The sequence below is a fragment of the Natator depressus genome, chromosome 1 (genome assembly GCF_965152275.1).
Source record: "Natator depressus isolate rNatDep1 chromosome 1, rNatDep2.hap1, whole genome shotgun sequence".
Taxonomy (NCBI): domain Eukaryota; kingdom Metazoa; phylum Chordata; order Testudines; family Cheloniidae; genus Natator; species Natator depressus.
Window position 1 is genome coordinate 248920425 of NC_134234.1, and position 19908 is coordinate 248940332.

General features: G+C 41.1%; 1 protein-coding gene across 1 annotated transcript in view; it reads left to right on the plus strand.

Moving 5' to 3' along the window:
* The first annotated feature begins 631 nt into the window (after positions 1-631).
* The window catches only part of STAB2 (stabilin 2), a 136054-nt gene continuing 116777 nt past the window's right edge, over positions 632-19908 (plus strand). Inside the window, exons 1-5 of the mRNA XM_074940654.1 lie at positions 632-1577; positions 5649-5782; positions 7269-7384; positions 15360-15445; positions 16258-16327. Of these exons, the coding sequence (XP_074796755.1) occupies positions 1494-1577; positions 5649-5782; positions 7269-7384; positions 15360-15445; positions 16258-16327 (490 nt within the window). The 5' untranslated portion in view covers positions 632-1493. The remainder of the gene's footprint in view (positions 1578-5648; positions 5783-7268; positions 7385-15359; positions 15446-16257; positions 16328-19908) is intronic.

Genomic DNA, 19908 nt, shown 5'->3' on the forward strand with positions numbered 1-19908 from the left:
TGCAGCTGGACAGCCAGAAGTCCAGAGATTTCAGAGACAGTCTTGTGGGCCTGACAAATTCCCTCTCCTTAAAAGTGTTAAATCTCAAACCAAATACATGAGGTAAGGCAGATATGAACAGCATGGGAAGGCAGCAGGCACAATGTCTGTTGCCTGATTAGTAGCAGGCAGTAACAAAGTAATTAGCACCCAGGACAAAATGGGAATTGTGTACAGCTTACTTGACCACCCCCTTTATTCACAGCCCTCAGGTTGGGTTGAATAGAAGTGAGCTGCCTGTCTGGGAGGAAGTTCAGACCTAGATTCAGGGTTTGGTTTAGGGCCAATTCTGTATCAAATTTAAAATGAGTGGCCCCTAGTGGGTTTTTTGTGGAAGAAAAACAGGGGAGATAAGAAGGAAAAAACAATATAGTTATGACCTGCATTTTTGCGAGTTAAATAAAAGAAGCCAGCTCAACTCTGCTGCTATCTGGTTGCTTACTTCAGTAAAAGTACTAACTAGCATTAAACCAAAGCTTTGTCTTCCATGATATGGAGGAGTGCCTTGGACTTTCTGAAAACTTTAGAAGCATAATGAGTTTATAAAATCAAGCAATCAAAAGTTGAGGCACCCAAAATCACGAGCTACTCTTGAAGATGTAGGTCATTGCCTCTGTGATTGAGAATGACTGGGACCCATAACACTGAAAAAATTAAAAGGAGCTGAAAAACTTTGAAAACAGCGAGAAAGACAATTTCTTCTCTTAATTCTTCAAAATGTCCTTCATATAATTCTTTCCTATTATACACAGCTAAGTTGACTGAATTAATTTTCTTTGTACCAGTTCTAAAAGATTAGTCATAATGAGGTAATGAAGCTTCAAAGAAGGTAAAAACAAAGGAGGGGGAAAAGTCCCTTCTTTTATCCAGCTAACCAAAGCTAGAAGATGCTGATTTGGCCACCTCAGATAATGTCTCTAACTTTGCTTAAAGAGCTACCGTTGGTGGATACACCCTTCTGTTTCAGGAACTGATAAGCCCAGCTCTATAAAGTTTGCATTCTGCCTGACCCCATTCAAGTGATGGATGACAACAAGATCAACAGCTATTCCCAACCTCAGTTCATGTCCACCTAAAAGAAAAAAAAAACCTTCTCTCACCACAATTCAGTGTCCTTGAAATTGTGTTGTCAACAGCTACAGAGAGAGGGATCTGCAGAGCTGAGTCCTGTCAGGATATCCTGTCATTCCGTTAGGAAGGGTTTATTCAGCTTTGCAGTGAAAACGTTCAGCAAAAGCCATGTATTTTGGTATTTTTCCTATCTAAGGGCAGGTTTCACGTGCTTTGTGGTTTAGCTCATTGCTTTCTTCAGGAAAAGGAGGGAAGTCACTTCAGTCTTTTCACTGGAATGTAGTAAAGTGGTAAGGCTACCAAAACTCTGATCATTTTCAGCCATAGCATTGTTACTCATGACTGAAGAGTTCTGAGGGAAAAAAAGCCAACAGTTTTTCATAATGGCAAAACATATGGTTGTTTTATTCCTTGTGTCTTCTTTGGTTGCAAATAACCTCTCTTCACCACCAAAACCCACAGATCAGGTAAGAAAAGTCGGATATTTTCTTTTGGATACATTTTTTAGATAACGATGTATTGTGTTTGTGGTATAGTACAGAAGGGTTCTGTAATTTTTTTCACATATACTGAGTCGTATGGGTGGTGGGGGGACCCACTGCACTATCCATCAGTGCTTATGTGATGCTGTCTCCTGGATAAATAGATATCCCCAGCTGTTGTAAATTAGCATATCCCCATTGAAATCAATGGAGCTAATTATACATGCTAACAATCTGGTCCATAAACTATGCCATAAATAGACCTGTGCAAATAAATAAATAAATCTCCACGTTGGTGAAACTGACAATAGATGATGTTTGATTATGATTCTCCAGAAGCAACAAATGAAAGTTATTACATTTTCTACTATATCAGAAGATGAAAACAGTTTTTTTACCATAGCAAACAGCACTCTTTATTCTCCACAAAAAGCTATTTTGGCCAGGTGAAAAACAGTCCTGGAGAACTTGATAATGTTTAACATGCGCAGAAAGTTGCAAACTTAACATGAGATTTGTAGACATTTCTGGAATTAATGTATATGCTGATGTGACACAACCAGGGTGCAAATTTCCTGGATTTATGGAATTTCACAAAAATGTGTTTTGTAACATACATTTAGAGAATGAGAAGTGTTATTGTATTATAGATCTAACCATAGAAATGAGAACTGGTCAAAAATGTTGTGTTCACTTGAACTACCTTACAGCATATGGTTTTGGATTTCTGTGTCCTCACTAGTACAACTGGGGGAAAGGGTTTGAATAACCTATTAGAGGAATGAAAGAGATTTGGGGGAAGAGAGTGTCAGAAAAAGGGACAACTCCCACTATCCCTTCTTTTTTACTTTTTCAGCTAGAAACATGTAAAAAAATTGCTCTGAGGTGTGAAAAAGTGGGGTTTTCCCCTCAATGTCTCTAACTTTTTCTTTTTACGTTTCTTCCCCTTTTTCAAATGGGAGGAGGGGGCAAGAAGGGAATGGAGAGAAAATGGGAATTTTCCAAATATTGCAAAACAAAAAATTCCAAAATTTTGAAAAATAAAACAATTTTATTTGAATTTTCTCATTTCAAAATCTTTGAAAATTGAAAATTTTCATCAAAAATGAAATTGGGGGTGAAAAATGTTCTTTTGACATTTCAGTGAAATAAGCCAACCCAATGTCTTAAGTTGTTTTTGCACTAACACTCCTGTTGAAAGTAGTTTGCTTGCATATTAAAAGTCCAGATCCTGATATCCTTGAGATGTTAAACTCTGAGTGACTTTTCCTGAGCAACTTTGCAGATCAGCACCTAACAGCACATTAAATTAAAAAGACAAATGTTGAAATAAACAGGTCAGCAGCTACATCTAGCTCAGGGGTGTGCAAACTTTTTGGCCTTAGGGCCACATTAGGGTTCCAAAACTGTATGGAGGGCTGGGTAGGGAAGGTTGTGGCTCCCAAAAGAGCCTGGCCCCTGCCCCCTCCCACTTCCCGCCCCCTCAGAACCCCCAACCCATCCAACCCCCCCCACTCCTTGTCCCCTGACTGCTTCCTCTTGGGACCCCCTGCCCCTAACCGTCCCCCCCGGGACCCCACTCCCATCCAACCTCCCCGGTCCCTGTCCCCTGCCTGCCCTGACCCCCTATCCACACCCCTGCCCCCGACAGGCCCCCCAGGACCCCACCCCCTATCCAACCCCCCCCTCGGCTCCCTGACTGCCCTGACCCCTATCCACACCCCCGCCCCGTGACAGGCCCCCCGGAACCCAACCCCCTATCCAACCCCCCGCTAAAGCTCCTTTCAGAATGCAGCCCTGCGAACATGGGCGGAGGACTCAGGAGGAGCAGGGGCAGCCACGCAGCCAGAGAGAAGGAGCAGTTTCCCCTTCAAAGCGCCGCTTCTCTCTGGCCGGCTGCACGGCCGCCCGGTGCTCCTCCTGAGTCCTCCACCCGCGTTCGCCGCGCTCCCGCCTCCTGCACCGCCTGCCTGCTCCCCTGTGGCTCCAGGTGAGCCTCCCTCCCTGCTCTCCCCTGCCCCCGCAGTGCAGCCCCCCTCCCGCGCTGCCCGTGCAGCGGCATCACTGTGGGGGCGGGGGGACAGTGGAGGAGGGGCCAGGGGCTAGCCTCCCCGCAGGGCCAGCTCTAGGTTTTTTGCTGCCCCAAGCAAAAAATTTGCCACCCCAAGTTCCGAGAGCACAACTGCCCAAGGAAAAAAACACAACAAAAAAAAAAAGGGCGGCCGGAATGCCACCCCTGGAATTGTGCCGCCCCAAGCACGTGCTTGCTTTGCTGGCGCCTAGAGCCGGTCCTGCCTCCCCGGCCGGGAGCTCAGGGGCCGGGCAGGATGGTCCTGCGGGCCGTAGTTTGCCCACCTCTGGTCTAGCTTAAGGTGAACTGGCTAGATCCTTCAGCATTTACTCATGTATTTGTATCACCTGGGAGTACAGATTGATGAATTGAGCATTTTGTTGTACTGTTCAAAGCTGACTTACTTGATTTCATAAGAAGGTTAAGTCCTTAGGTAGTTGAGGGAGTTGTCTAATCAGAGTTACAACTGAAGAGCATGGTTTGAAAGGCTGTGTGTTTGAAAGAAGACCATCAGAGGCTTTGAAAGGTGTGTTGTAGTGGCTACAGGAGGGGACAAGAAGACACAGATTCCTGAGTTCTGATCATGCCTGTATAGTTGACCCACTGTGCAGCCTTGAGCAAGTCACTCTCCGTTTCCACATCTCCATATGTAAAATATGAATACTTACCTCTCTCTTTTGTACAAGTGTTGCAAGGGTTAAGAGGGCAAATGCTTATGAAGTGTCTTAATGAAATATCTCCCTAATATTTAATATTAATATTAATCATGATAAATATTACTATTTTTCTGCTTTTAAAAAATGAAATATTTGGGGGGGATTATTATTCTTAATAAGCGGCTTTACCCTTAGAAAAATAGATAAACCACTATGCTAAACAGTTTGCATTATATAAAGAAATCACAGGAGAAAATCTTAGTGCAGAAATCATGCCCTCAACTAAAATGTTATAAATTTGGAGGCGGGGGTTGTTTCTTAGAGCTACAAGCATCTTCAGCTTTAATTGTCTGGACATACCAAATGGTTTTAAGGTTTTGTTGGGAGCATTTTAAGAGGTAGGTCAAACTAGAACCTTGAATCTGAACCTTTTCAAATTTTCATCTTCAGAGAGTTCAGATCCAAACTCACTCGCATGGTTTCAGTTTCACATCAGATCCAAACCTAGAAGGTGTCTACCTTTCATTTCAGATATGGACAAACATTTTGTCCACATCTCTCACGGTTTCATGTCCATCTAATCCAAACCCAAAATATCATCCTGATTCATCCTTGAACTCAAATTTTGCCTAACCCAGGTCTAGATATTGCCTTCTTAGTCCATCTTGGGGAGGGGGTTGGGAGGAGGTAAATATTTTATTATGCAGAGACTGCACAGATCTCTTCCATCCAGTTGACTGACATTGTACTACATTGCACAGGACATTTGGGGGGTTGTAAGAGCTGGTTAGTGGGTAAACTGATATCACAAAATTTCTCCACACTTAGAAAATAATGGACCTTCTCCCTGGTTTGGAAATCTAATTGAGCTTTATAATTTAACACCCCATGCACTGAGGCACTTTCACTGAGCTGTCTTTGGTTTCCACTTCAAACTTGCCAAACCAAGCATTTATTGATATCGTATTCAGTACTATTGGCCAAAGATTTATCATGATCCCAGCAAGGATATGAGACATGGTGGTGGGGAATATAAGGAGTCATACTCTATAGTTTGTAGGGCTCCTCTGTAGAGAAGCCTGCCATTATATCATACTGACTGGCCCCACAACCTGTTTTAGGCCTGGGAGCAAGATAGCAAAACTGAAAAAGTGCACCGTAGCTACAGGAGAATGATGGGGCTGGGTAGTTATGAAAATGTACCCATAATAAGACTATAAGAATTAAAGCAGGATTTCTCATTGACTCCAGTGGGAGCAGTTAGGCTAACTGTGAGTGTTTTTGAAAATGCCACCCTAAGGCTTTAAATCTATTTCTGGCTTTTTACAGGTGAAGAATAAATGTGATCAGAAGATGCTCATTACAACCAAAACTGAATGCCGATCTTGTTCTCTAAACCTTGAAATCCGGTGCCCTGCTGGTTATAGTAAAATTACCAATGGATCTGGAATACGAGATTGCAGGTATTTCTTCTGTCACAATTATTCACTATAAATATTGTTCACCCTGAACCAGAAATTTTTAATCAGCATTAGAAATGACCTATGCCTTGTTAATCTGTAAAATATGTTCTTCATTGTCCTAACCCCACATTCAAGGTGTAGCACTCATGACGTTTACAGAAAGGCTGCTTAAGCAGGTGGAAGCAAGGATTGCAGAATACACACTGCTTTATAGGTGTCAACTTCTAGTTTTCCCTGGGGTGTGCTCCACCCCTTCTCTGCCCCAAGGCCCTGCCCTAGCTCTGCCTCTTCCCACCCCTGCTCCACCCCCGAGACCACCGCCTGCCCGCCACTAGCTGCTCTCTGTCCTCTCCCAACCCCCTTCCTGAGCCGCCAAACAGCTGTTTGGCAGCAGCCACCAATCAGCTGTGGCTGGTGGGTGCTAAGCATCCACTTTTTTTTTCCATGGGTGCTCCAGCCCCAGGGCCCCATGGAGTCGGTGCCTATGCATGGCTTTGTGTCTTGGGTTAGTGCTTTTCTTTAGTATGCATTTGGTCTCTTTTACATCAAAAGAGGTGGAAAGTTTTTGGTTACTTTCATGCCTCATCTACCTCCTCCCATTTGAGCAGCTATCGCAGAAGCACTATGAAAGCGTTGAACCCATAGGTGCAATATTATTATTTGTATTACAGTAGTAATGGGGCTTAGAGGCCCCAACCAAAATTAAGGCCCCCTTGTGCTAGGCACTATCCAAATACGTAGTGTGAGAAGAGCCCTGAAGAGCTTACAATCTACAGATAGAGTTAATGTTCCTTTGAGTTCTCACTTAGGTCTGCCAAAAGATCTTTCAACAGGGAGTGTCAATGGATAGAACAAGACAGAAGGTGAAATCCTAGTCCCATCAAAGTCAATGGTAGTTTTGCCAGTGACTCTGGATCTTGGATTTTACGCAGGATAGTTTATGTTCAGAGTTACTTCTGGATGAGATCTTGGGGAAGATGTAAGTATTGGTATACATGACCTCCCAGTTTATCTCTATGAGTAGTATAGTAAAATCATTCTCAGTTGTATTCTGTAGCATTTATTATGTGTTCCAGCTTGGATATGAAGTTTCCATTGTTAAATGCTGCATTCAGTTTTAGTCTCTCAAATCCTATGAGTCAAAAACTCAAATGTAGTTTTCAAAACTTTTCAGGGATATCCCTCCTAAATAATCTTGCCACAGTCCTTTATATATATACTAGACAACTATGGAGTATCCAAACTACAGATAGTAAGAAGGACAGGCATATTGTACAAGAGAATGGCTGCAAGGATGCTTTTGGACTTCAATAAACTATGGAGGGGAAATCCCATCTTTTACATGAAAAATAAAAAAACCAGAATTGTGAGGCTGTAATTTTTAAATTCTGTTATCAGGCTTTAAAGAATGAAGAGGTTACAAACTTCATTTGTCCCCACAGGAGGTATTAAATACTCTAAAATATCTGCAACTTCTTGTCTTCAGGTATTACCTTGAAATCAGGACTTACACTTTGTCTCTTCCTGGATGTCGGCATATCTGTATGAAGGAATTTCAACAACCTGAGTGCTGCCAGGGACATTGGGGCCCAGATTGTATGGGTAAACTCACTTTATTGACATAATATCGATGGATGTGTGACAATGATTTGTCTTTTCCTCTCAAACTATTTCCATGGTAAATCTGATTTAGTCTCGAAATACATCAGGAGCAGTCAGCTCAGTAGATCATCTTGTTTGGTGAGAGTACTTCAGAGTCTTACATCAAGTATGTAAGCTTTAAATAATGTAGGGCCAATATACCCGATAGATAGTCTACTCACCTAATGCCTATTACAGTATTGGATCTGCTGACATCCTATATCAGGAGTCTGAGAAAGTGTGACATAGGGCCTTCTCATTTAATAGCCTACAATTTTGGAATACTCCCATTCCTCACTGTTCACCAAAATACATTAGTGACACCTTTCTGAGGCTACATAAGTTCCTTTCCTATTTAAGTCAGGGTGATTTAGGGCCTGATCCAGCACCCATACAGTTATACATTGGCTAAATAGACAAAAAGAATGTTAACAGATTATCATCTTCTATATAGGCAAAGATATGGTTTAAACACTGACCATATTTACTGGAACCACAGTTCTAGAAACCATACTCACAGCTAGATCTCTCCTTACAACACAGAGTGACAAGCCAACTTTTTAGTTATTGTCTTTTTTTTAATAAAGCATAGAATTCAGCCCAATGGTACAACAGTGACAATAATATTTGATTAGTTTATACACTGCAATGTATTCTGTGACACCAAGTTATGGACTGCGTGTGTTTTAGAGTATGGAAGAGTTCGCTCAAAATAGAACAGTGTCAGAATTCATGCTAAAGGGATTCTGTAGTAAGTAGAGAGGCCCCCTTTTCCTTCTAATAAACATCCTGGCCAGGAAAAAAGGAACTCTGTATAAGAATCAAGGTCTAGGCATTGTTTCTGCTGTCACTTAAAGAAAAGTGCTATTTTCTTTCCTTATCTTAATCTGTTTAAGAACATACTGTATGTCTTAGAGTTTAGAGGAAAGCAGTTCCTTCCTAAAACTAGAAGAAAAATCCCTGACTAGGAGCATACTTCATCTTTTGTATTTCATGGTGATGACAAAATAAGCTCTTAAATAGCACTTCTATTTCCTTAAATGATAGACCACATTGGAGCAACTGGTGTTCTTCTGTCCTTCCCTCATACGCTGCAGGATTCCAGTACTGCAAACCTTCCACGCAAGAGAGCCACACTCCAGTTCCCTTTTAAATGGACTACAGTATATTGAATCCAAACACAAACCATCACAAAATATCAGGCTATTGACAGCAAGGAGGCTCTACCCAAATTGTTGGGAGGTGATGGGGTTCAGCAGATAGGCTGGAATAAATTCCTTTTTCAGAAGAATTTATGCATTCTTAAAAGCCTGACAAGACCAGAACTAATATTTTCAAAAATGAGCAAGCCCTTGTCCATGTCTGATTTTCAAAGTTGCTGAGCACCCAGAAGCTTTCAGTGAAGCCATTTACCTAAACATGGAACCTAGAATCTTAACGTGCAGCAGTCCATGTTTGTAAATATTGGCCTAGTGTTTTAAGATCACAGCTAGAATACCTGCTGCATTTGAGTGTACATTAAATTACAACTGACATGAGACCCTTTTTATTGAGCATTCCAAACATGCTTCAGTAAACTTCAGTTAAAATCAATATCATTTCAGAGCTTCATAGATTTTTAAGCCTTCTGGGGACTATTATGAGTATCTAATCTGGCCTCCTGCATAGCACAGAAATATTATCATCCTAATTTCTCAGTTGTGCAGCTGAGGCACAAAGAGATCAAAGGCCAGATTTACAAAGGTATTTAGGTGCCTAAAGACACAGATTTGACTTTGACTTGACTATAGTGGGAACTGGGTGCCTAACTGGATTAGGTACTTTTGAAAATCCCACTAGGCACCCATCTGCATCTTTAAGCACCTGAATACCTTTGAAAATCGGGCCTTAAGTGACATGGCCAAGGTCACACAGCCAGTCAGTAGCATAGTGAGGCACTCAGCCTGAGGTCTCCCAGGTCCTAGTCCAGAGCCTAACCTCTAGACCATCTTTCTTTTGAACCTCCCTCCCTCTGACTTGCTCCCTCTCTCTGACTGGCACCACTCACCTGCTCCCTCCTGCAGCCATTCAGATTTTTAATCAGTATCCAGCAGATATCAAGGCCACCTAATCTGCTCAGTATTTAGAAAACACTGAAAACTAAGATTTGTCACATAGCCAGTTAACACAGTCATTAGAGGCATAAAAGCAAAGGACATGGAATAAAAGTTAGGGTAACATGCTCCAGAAAGTAGAGATCATATATAGGACCCAATACAGATGCCCAGCATTTAGCTTTTTCTCTAAGTTTTAGTTACATGAACTATTTATTACTACTGTCATATGGATTCTTAAGAATTTTATTTGCTGTACAAATTTAAGTGAAAAATCAAAACAGATTAGGAAAATGTATAATATGTAGCTAATAATCAAATTCAAGTGGAAGGACATACGATGTTTCCTAAAGTGCTGGCAACATTAAGTCTATTCTGCTCTTGCTTGTGTAATACAAAGGGAAAATGGAAAACAAAGTAAAGATAATTGTTTTAATTAATTAAACTGTATGAGGCAAGAAAATTTATGTATTTAAATGTTTTTCTATAAAGAAAAGCTCTGACTATAAAGCAGTATTGCTGGCCAAAAACTTGGGGGGAAAAAATTCATATATAACCCTTCTGCCCGTCAGAGTTGGCAGCAACAAGGGCCGGGTTCAATATCTAGGGGATCCATTCCAATAACACAATGCAAACCGGCTCGAGCCCCCACCCAGTGACCTGGGACAAATATATACCACCCCCGCTGGGCGCCTCCAAGAGGCAATACTTCCCCTTTCGCAAGCACATAGTCTGAGTGTAGCAAAAAGCCTTTTAATAACAGAGAGAAACAATGTGGCATTATGTTGGGGAAACATCACCAACAGGATTCATAACACAACCCATGAGCAAAAAACCCACCCCAAGCAAATTGGTGCATGCCCCTTTCCCTTTGGTTCTTGAGTCCAGCAACCCCAAATCACCCAAAGTCCCAAAAGTCCAATGACCCAAAAGTCTCTGTCCCTGGTCAGGGCAGCCCCAGAGTTCGAAAGTTTATCTGCGGAGCTTTACCTCCCACCCTGGGTGGAGATGGGACGGGGGTAAGAGGCACCTTACATGATCTGAAGCTGACTGCCCCACAGCTCCATAGGCCTTTGCTCCGCTCCGCCCCGCCAGCCGCCCCATGAACTCCTTCGCTCAGCTCCACTCCGCAGCCCACAAGCAGCTCCCGCCGTCCCACGAACTGCTCCACCAGCTGGTCCACAAACTGCTCCGCGTCCCACCAACAGCTCCCGCCGTCCTACGAACTGCTCCGCCAGCCTGTCCACAAGGCACTCCAGCCGTCCCACAAACTGCTCCACGATATATCTTCAGGCTCCCCCACTACTTAACACAATGCTCAGTGATTTCAGCTCTTAGGTGAATTCAGCTTGTAGTAGGGGAGCCTCAGTGCTGGTACACTATTAGCCCAAAGTGAGCTCAGCAGCCCGTAACTAGACTTCTAATGAAATCAAAATTAGCTCTGATATTCCATAGTGGAGAGAGGAGGAAGTGCAATTAGCATGTAAGGCCCTCACCAATGGGCCTATACCACCTAGTATTAATACTTGTCCCCAGCCTCTCTCAATTCACACAGTTTTGGAACCCATGACCCTTGCCTAGCGAGTGCTACTTAGTTGATGGTGAGTCCCTCCATCATAACAAAAGGCCAAGTACAGTTCCAAGCACAGTTCCCATAATCAGGGTAATAACAATTTATTCTTCCTGCCCCAATAACAGAGACACTGGGGATCCCACAGCAGCCAAAGTGACCATTTGGGCAGCTATGGCCTCAGTCTAGGCGGAGTGGGTGTGCCTATGCAAATGAGATCAGCCCCTGAAGTTTTTTTCCACAACTTGCCACACCTCACCACCAGATGTCAGGGTGGAGCTTATCCTGACACTGCTTACACATAGAAACTCTGACAGATTCAGAAGTATTTCCCATCCTGTTATGTTTTCAGGTGATCTGGTTTTGTTTTCTGAATTTTCAGTGGATTTTTTTTAAGAACAGAATTTTTCAGTTTCAAAATCAGAAAACTTCAAAAATTGAATGTTCCAATTTAAAAAAAATCCAAAGATTTTTTTAAAATGGGTGCCTAAAATTAGGCTCCTACATCTAGATTTTTGGTATCAAAATAAATAACCTAATTCTAAAAGGTTCTGAGCTCCCAGCCATTTCTAGTCTTATGCTTAGACGATTAGATAGACCAGACACACCTCTTTTGGTGGGTTAAACTGAAAAACATAGCTTTCTTACCATTTCTTGAAAGATACACTGAACATAAAGAGCCTGATTCTCCACTTCATTTACATCAGTTTTATGCCGGCCTGACTACAATGAAGTCATTGGATATACTGTAGTGTAAAACCGGTATAGGGACTGGGGAATCCAGACCGTGGCCTTCTGGAATATAGTGATCAAGCAGAAGTGCTCTATCTGTTTAGCTAAAGTTGTAGAACAATACAATAATTTGCTAAACAGCTGATAAAGGACTGGCTATGGTAGTATCAAAACAAGAGGCAAGAGTGGAAGTGATGTCAAAGGTAAATGGATTGAAATCAGCAGCTAAAAAATTATTATGTCTGCCATTTTTAATATTTGGTTTACCAGAATTTTGTACTTACTATATAAATCCTGAGTTCTTCTCATTATTTCATTTGCTAGCCTTGCACATTTAACAAAGGGACTAGTGCAGGCAATGAGTTAAAACAACAAACTGCTCTCCATGCACCCCACAGATTAGCTGATTTGTATCATCGTTAGCCCTACGGATAATTTTTATCTGTGACCTAATGTCTTGAAAACATTTAGAAGCTCCATGAGGACATTGGTGCTAACATGTATTTATTGCTGTCCTTGTCCCCAGTTATCTCATCTCAGATCTTAATACAACATTGTGATTTCAATGCATTCAAGGCACATTGGACTGAAAATTATATCTGTTACAGACTGATTCATCGAAGAAGTGTATATAAAGTCAATAGCTCTCACTGGATTACTGACTCATCTTTAAGGGATAAATTGGTATGCAGTGAAAGTGTTCACAGAAATAAGGCGTATGCATGTGCACATCCACTTATTTGCTCACTGCTCAGATCACTTGCAATTCACCCTTGTGCAGAGGCACAGTACAAGGCTTCCAGATCCCTTAAATGCTTGAAGTCAAGATTAAATTAGACATAAGTGGTGCATAAATCTTGTGCTGGCTCTCTGCACGGGGTAAATATTTCACCTCCCGCTGCACAGAACTACGGCTGGCTGGAACACAATTCCATTTCAGGAAAAACTTTAAAGTTTCAAAATTTGTTTTTTGTTCTGCATCGGAACAAAAATGAGACTTTCAAGAGTGAGCCACCTCAGAATTTGGGGCAGGAATTAGAATCCAGGTCCCTTTCTCAATCTCTCTTGTTGGAGCTGTTCCCCTTTGTATAGATAATTAAATATTGGGCCAGAGAAAGAGACAAAACAGATAGAAAAGGAACTTGAACCTCGGTCACTTCCATCCTAATGGCCTGCTATTCTGGGGTGGGTTTTGCCCACTTTCCTCTCTCTCCCTCCCCCCCACCCCCCGCCCCAGATTTCCGTTCTGGACCCGCAAAACCTTTTTGATGGAAAAAAACTTGCCAATTTTTGACCAGTTTTACACAGACCCAATACAAGGCCCTCTCAACTATTTACATCCAGTAGTGAAGCAGGGGTGCTATAAATGGAGCAGCATGTAATGGGGTCTTGTCTCCTCTACAAATTACCCTAGTGAGGCTCAGTGCTGGCATGTTTTGCAGCAGATTGGAGAAGGGCCCACAAGCACTACAGTGATGTAGAGGAACTTATAGAATAGTTGCTGTTGAGAGGCTGCATTTAGATCTAGTCATAAAATCATGGAGGTTTCTGTGAAAAATTTCAACAAAACCAAAAAAACTAAAAATCTAAATTTTTATGCAAAATTTTTATTTTTGTTGATGAAAATTTGAATATTGAAATATTTCGATTGGAAATGCTGTCATGCTGCCTCATGCTCCCATTCTCTATAGGTTGGGCTCCTTGGTCAGACTAATCCTCCTATGATATGCCATGGTCATCCCTCATGGGAAAGGGAGGTAGACACGGTGTATCATGGGTGATGTAGTTCTACTGGGGAGCCTGGCCAATAGAAGAGAATGGAGACAGCAGGTAGCACTGTGACAGCATATCTGAATATTTCAGTTTTCAGGCTTTCAGTTTTTCAATGAAAAATCAAAATTTTCCATGGAAAGCAGATACTTATTTGGGAAAAAGTCATTTAAATGAAAACCCAATTTTCTGCCAAGGACAGGTTTGACAGAACATTTTCAATCAGCCCCAATTGCATCACAGCCCAGCCTGACCATGAGATGGTAGGGCAAACTCCATTCCCAGCACAAGGCCATTTTCTTAGGCTTTATGCAGGGAGAGATGGATTTCACCCACAGTACAGTGGATGCGAAAAATTAAAAATAAAATAGCAATACGGAAACTGTACAGAACAAGAAACTTATTTTCTAAGTAACCCTTTTATTTATAGTAACAAATTGAAGCAAATATACCAATGTTGGACTATGATGTTCTAACAGAGCTAATAAGTTTTTTCCATCTATACCTTCTATGATTCCTTGAGATTTTATTCAGTGAATGTTTACTTTCCCCAAAAGGTCAAAGCATTCCGTCTGTTCTAGAAAATATTGGACTTTTCACCTCTCAGTACACCAGTAGGAGTGATGCCCAGGTTTTCAGAAGAGCTGAGCAGCCAAGAGCTCCCACTCACATCAGCACTTGTGATATCAGATCCCTTAAGCCCCACGTGCACACATGCTTAACTTTACTTCCATGGGTAACCCCAAACGACTCACAATGGTAAAATTAAGCACAGGTGTATGTGTTTGCCAGATTAGGGCCTTATCCGGGTGTATGAATATGGATATAGAAGTTTAACTGTGGCCAAGAATTTCTAACCTAAAGTTAATCTTCTATATCCATATTCAAGCATCTAAATAAACAAGCTGATTAGCAAAACTGCAGAGTTCTTGAAAATCTGGTCCATTTTGAGTTGTCTGAATAGCAATTCAGGAGCCTAACCTGAGGGTCCTATTTTTGAAAAACTAGGCCAATATACATTTTATATAATCCTCCATACAAAATATTAAACAAATTCCATGCTGATCTTGTGTTTTCAGAAAAGTCATGTATACATTAGTCCATAAATTTGAGATTGTGTAGAATTAGAGAATCCTAAAGAGTAAAGATGAAAAATAGCTATTATGTCATCTTGTCTACCTCTCTGCCAATGCAGGACTGGTCCTTATAGGATATTTTCTAGAGCTTTGTCCAATCTACAATATATGATGTTTTTACTATGCTGTATGGAAAAGACTCTCTCTTCAAATACGATCATTAAGTGTAATTTTTAATGACTGACCCTCTGGATGCTGCAAATGCTGTAATAAAATGACTACTATAGCAATTTCTAGGTTGCCTATCAATCCTTTGACTAAAACAAGAACTTTACATTCAAATTCAAAAAAGTGTGATTACATTTTTTTTCTTTTATTTTCATTTTCATGGAGGTCTGCCCCTCCACATTCCATCTGGCCAAACCAGAGGAAAAAGTGTTAGAAATCTCATTGTTCTCACAAGATTTCTAGTCCAGCATAGTCAATCCTGACTCCATTCAAGTCCATGGGACTTCATTGAGGCCAAGATGTCACTGAAGATACTTAGGTGATTCAAAAAAAATCCATGCTTTAAGATGCCTATTTGAACTGATTCCCCCAAACCGCTTGAGAGTAGCCATCACTAATATAAAGGACTTTGTCTGTATAACTGTCACAGTCAGTGTTGTTGATTTGTCACATGTTTTATTCTGTAGCATGTCCAGGAGGAGCTGCATCACCATGCAATAACAGAGGCCGCTGTTTTCAGGGTATAAATGGGGATGGAAAATGCACTTGCCAAGTATGTCCCTTCAATTTTTGGAATGATATTGTGTATCACAACTAGGAAATACTGCATATTTATGTCAGAAAAATACATAAACTGAAAGTATTTCAGAAATAGCCTGCCGAGATAGTTTAGGGGCGGGGCAGGTTGGTTTTATTTTGTGTTGGTTTTTTACGTTTCTGCTCACATAAAACTTCAAATTATTCCTTATGACTATTTACCTTAAGGTTTCCATAATGTTCATTTGGTGGTGATAAATAACTCCACCCAGAAGGGAAAAATAAAAGGTCAAATTCTTCTTCCTGATATGTGCATGTAAGCCCCGTTAAATTGGTCCACCTCATCCTGCTTTGGCTAATCTTCTAGAAACACTACAAAGCACATCTTTTCTAGAGCACATGGGTGGGAGTTGGAGAATGAGAAACAGAATAGAATTGAGGCATTTGTTATTTATTATTAATTATTATTATTGATTAGCTAGTAATTAGAATGATATGAGTAGTCAGTTACGTTCTGTTGCAATTCTTGATTATATTTTAAGCCTTCTGCGTTTCTGTGGAAGTGGTCAAAGCTCTGAATAGGAACATACTGGCTAGTCACTGACAGAAATTAAGTTTAATGTATAAATATGTGAGGGAGAAAAATTGGCCAAAGGAGATTTTACCTGGGATTTACTTGAGCAGTGCTCATCTTGGTGGGACAGTGTTTTTTCCAAATTACTGTCTATAGTCCTTTCAGCATTATAATATTTTCTTATGTATGGCCACTCTGCTTGTATTCAAATGTTTAATTATACAGCAGAATGACTTTCCTTATGTGTTCTATAGCCAGGATTTGGTGGGACAGCCTGTGAAACTTGTGCTGAAGATAATTTATTTGGACCCAACTGTACTTCAGGTATGTCTGATCTTATCTCCTTTTATAGAAGTGAAAAAATAAGAAATATTAAAGCTGTATTAGTGCAGGATGAATTGCATGACCAATAACCTACGTGCAGCACAGTGAAAACTAGTATCCTGAAATATCTTTGTTTTATCATATAATCAAATAAACTAGAGATGGGAAGGACCTGCTAGATTATCCAAGTCATCTCACAGTTAGTGCTGGAATGTTTCCTGCCATATATTTTCCATGGCTCTATATATATATATTAGGGCTGTCAAGTGATTAAAAAAATTAATCGTGATTCATCGCACAATTAAAAAAATTAATTACTATTAATCATGCAATTAATTGCACTGTTAAACAATAATAGAATACCATTTATTTAAATATTTTGGATGTGTTCTACATTTTCAAATGCATTGATTTTTAATTACAACACAGAATGTTGTACAGTGCTCACTTTGTATTTATTTTTATTACAAATATTTGCACTGTAAAAAAACTGTAAAGAAATAGTATTTTTCAGTTCAGCTAATACAACTATTGAAGTGCAATCTCTTTATCACAAAAGTTGAATTTACAAATGTAGAATTATGTACAAAAAATAGCTGCATTAAAAAATAAAACAATGTAGAACTTTAGAGCCTAAACTCAGACAAACAAGTTTGTTTACATTTGCAGGAGATAATGCTGCCTGCTTCTTGTTTACAATGTCACCTGAAAGTCAGAACAGGTGTTTGCATGGCACTTTTGTAGCCGGCATTGCAAGGTATTTACTTGCCAGATATGCTAAACATTCATATGCCCCTTCATGCTTTGGTCACCAATCCAGAGGACATGCTTCCATGCTGACGACACTCATTAAAAAAATAACATGTTAATTAAATTCGTGACTAAACTCCGTGGGGGAGAATTTTATGTCTCCTGCTCTGTTTTACCCACATTCTGCCATATATTTCATGTTATAGCAGTCTCGAATGATGACCCAGCGCATGTTGTTCATTTTAAGAACACTTTCACAGCAGATTTGACAAAACACTAAGAGGGTATCGATGTGAGATTTCTAAAAATAGCTACAATACTCGACCCAAGATTTAAGAATCTGAAGTGCCTTCCAAAATCTAAGAGCGATGATGTGTGGAGCATGTTTTCAGAAATCTTAAAAGAGCAACACTCTGATTCAGAAGCTACAGAACCCGAACCACCAAAAAAGAAAATAAACCTTTTGCTGGTGTCATCTGACTCAGACTATGAAAATGAACATGCGTTGGTCCACATTGCTTTGGATTGTTATCAGATAGAACCCGTCATCAGCATGGACGCATGTCCTCTGGAATGGTGACTGAAGCACGAAGGGACATATTAATCTTTAGAAAATCTGGCATGTTAATATCTTGCAACGCCAGCTACAACACTGCCATGCGAATGCCTGTTCTCACTTTCAGGTGACATTTAAACAAGAAGCAGGCAGCATTATCTCCTGCAAATGTAAACAAATTTGTTTGTCTGAGCTATTGGCTGAACAAGAAGTAGGACTGAGTGGACTTGTATTTCTTTTGTTTATCATTTTTACAGTGCAAATATTTGTAATAAAAAATAAAAATATAAAGTGAGCACTGTACACTTTGTATTCTGTGTTATAATTGAAATCAATATGTTTGAAAATGTAGAAAAAATCCCAAAATATTCAATAAATTTCAATCAGTATTCTATTGTTTAACAGTGTAATTAAAACTGTGATTAGTCGCGATGAATTTTTTAATCATGATTAATTGTTTTTAGTTAGTTGCGTGAGTTAACTGTGATTAATCGATAGCCCTTATATATATATATATAAGTATCGGGGGGGGGGAATGGGGGTTAATTGTGGTATTTTAGGATACCATTTTGTGGTAACCTACCAAATGCTAACTTGCAGTATTTTTAATAAATTTCCTAACTAAAGGTCCTGTAACCATAGCATATATTTACACACCAAAAATTACCCAAAAAATCAAATAAATACAATCTAGTATTAAAACCACTGTACATGAGTCAGAAACTAAGTCGCCAACCAAAATGCAGTCATGAATGGGCTGTAACTTAAATATTCTGTAGTGGCTTTTCCACAATAATCACAGTAACTATATAGCCTCAAAGGCATATTGTTTTCAACAGTTGTCCACTGAATGCCAGTGTTAATTCATATAAACGCTATTGAGACATTTTTATACAAATAGGGCATTTGAATCAATTCAGTATCTTTAATGGAATTATTCTTAAAGCTGTTGGAGGATTCAACAGCATGTTAATTTAAGGATGATTTATGGTTTCAGCCTTCAGATATTTCAGCTGTTGATGCCTATTCCAAATTCTCTAGGGGTCCGTGGAGACTGTGCATTGATACAGCTGGCAGCAAATATGCCTTCAGCAATACCTTGCATGAGGCTTTAGACATTAAGGCCTGAATTCACAAAAGGAGCTGTGCACCTGGGGAAATCAAAGCCTGACTTAGGCACCTAGCACATGTGCAATGAATGGGGAGAGACAGGTACCTTAAACAAAAAGAAAAGGAGGACTTGTGGCACCTTAGAGACTAACAAATTTATTTGAGCATAAGCTTTCATGAGCTACAGATAACAAATAAATTTGCTAGTCTCTAAGGTGCCACAAGTACTCCTTTTCTTTTTGCGGATACAAACTAACACGACTGCTACTCTAGTACCTTAAACAGTGATTCATAAAAGCCAGCACACTAGGCAGGGAACTGCCTAAGCTAGTCAATAGGAGATGCCTACCAGAGGGGAGTACCTCGTGGTGTTAGATACCTAAGTCCAGGCTTCAGGGAGGTGCCTATTTCTGCTTGAAATTCACAGCTGGGAGCTCTCTTTGGAGTTAGGTTCCTTATGATGCTCTAGCAAGAGTGGTCACAGGTACGGTCCAATCCAGTAGGCATGCTCAGAAGCCATCTACTAGATTGGGCCCCTCAGGTGAGTTCACACAAAGAAGTGATGGCGGAGGGAGGACTTCTCTCAACTTTTGTACCAGTGGTTAGACCACTCAGCTGGGATGTGGGTAGCGGTGGTTTCACCGGGAGTCTCCTGGAATTGGGCTTTATCTCCTGGAGGCTACTGAAGCCAAACTGGGAAATTTTAGGTAGCTAAAAGTCCAGCGGTACAGCAGGGCTAAGACAGGCTCCCTGCCTGCCCTGGCCCCGCACCGCTCCTGGAAGCAGCCAGCATGTCCCTGCGACCCCTGGGGAAGGGGCCAGGAGGTCTCCACATACTGCCCTCACCCTGAGTGCCGACACCACAGCTCCCATTGGCTGGGAACTGCAACCAATGGGAGCTGTGGGGGCAGTGCCTGCAGGCAGGGACAGCATGCAGATCCCCCTGCCCCCCTCCCAGGGGCCACAGGGACATGCTGGCTGCTTCCGGGAACGGCATGGGGCCAGAGCAGGCAGGGAACCCGCCGTAGCCTGCTGGCACAGACCAGGAGCCACCTGATGTAAGCACCGCCTGGCACAGACCAGGAGCCACCAGGAGCCACCTGTGCCCGCCGTAGCTGTGGCACAGACCAGGAGCCACCTGATGTAAGCACCGCCCGGCCGGAGA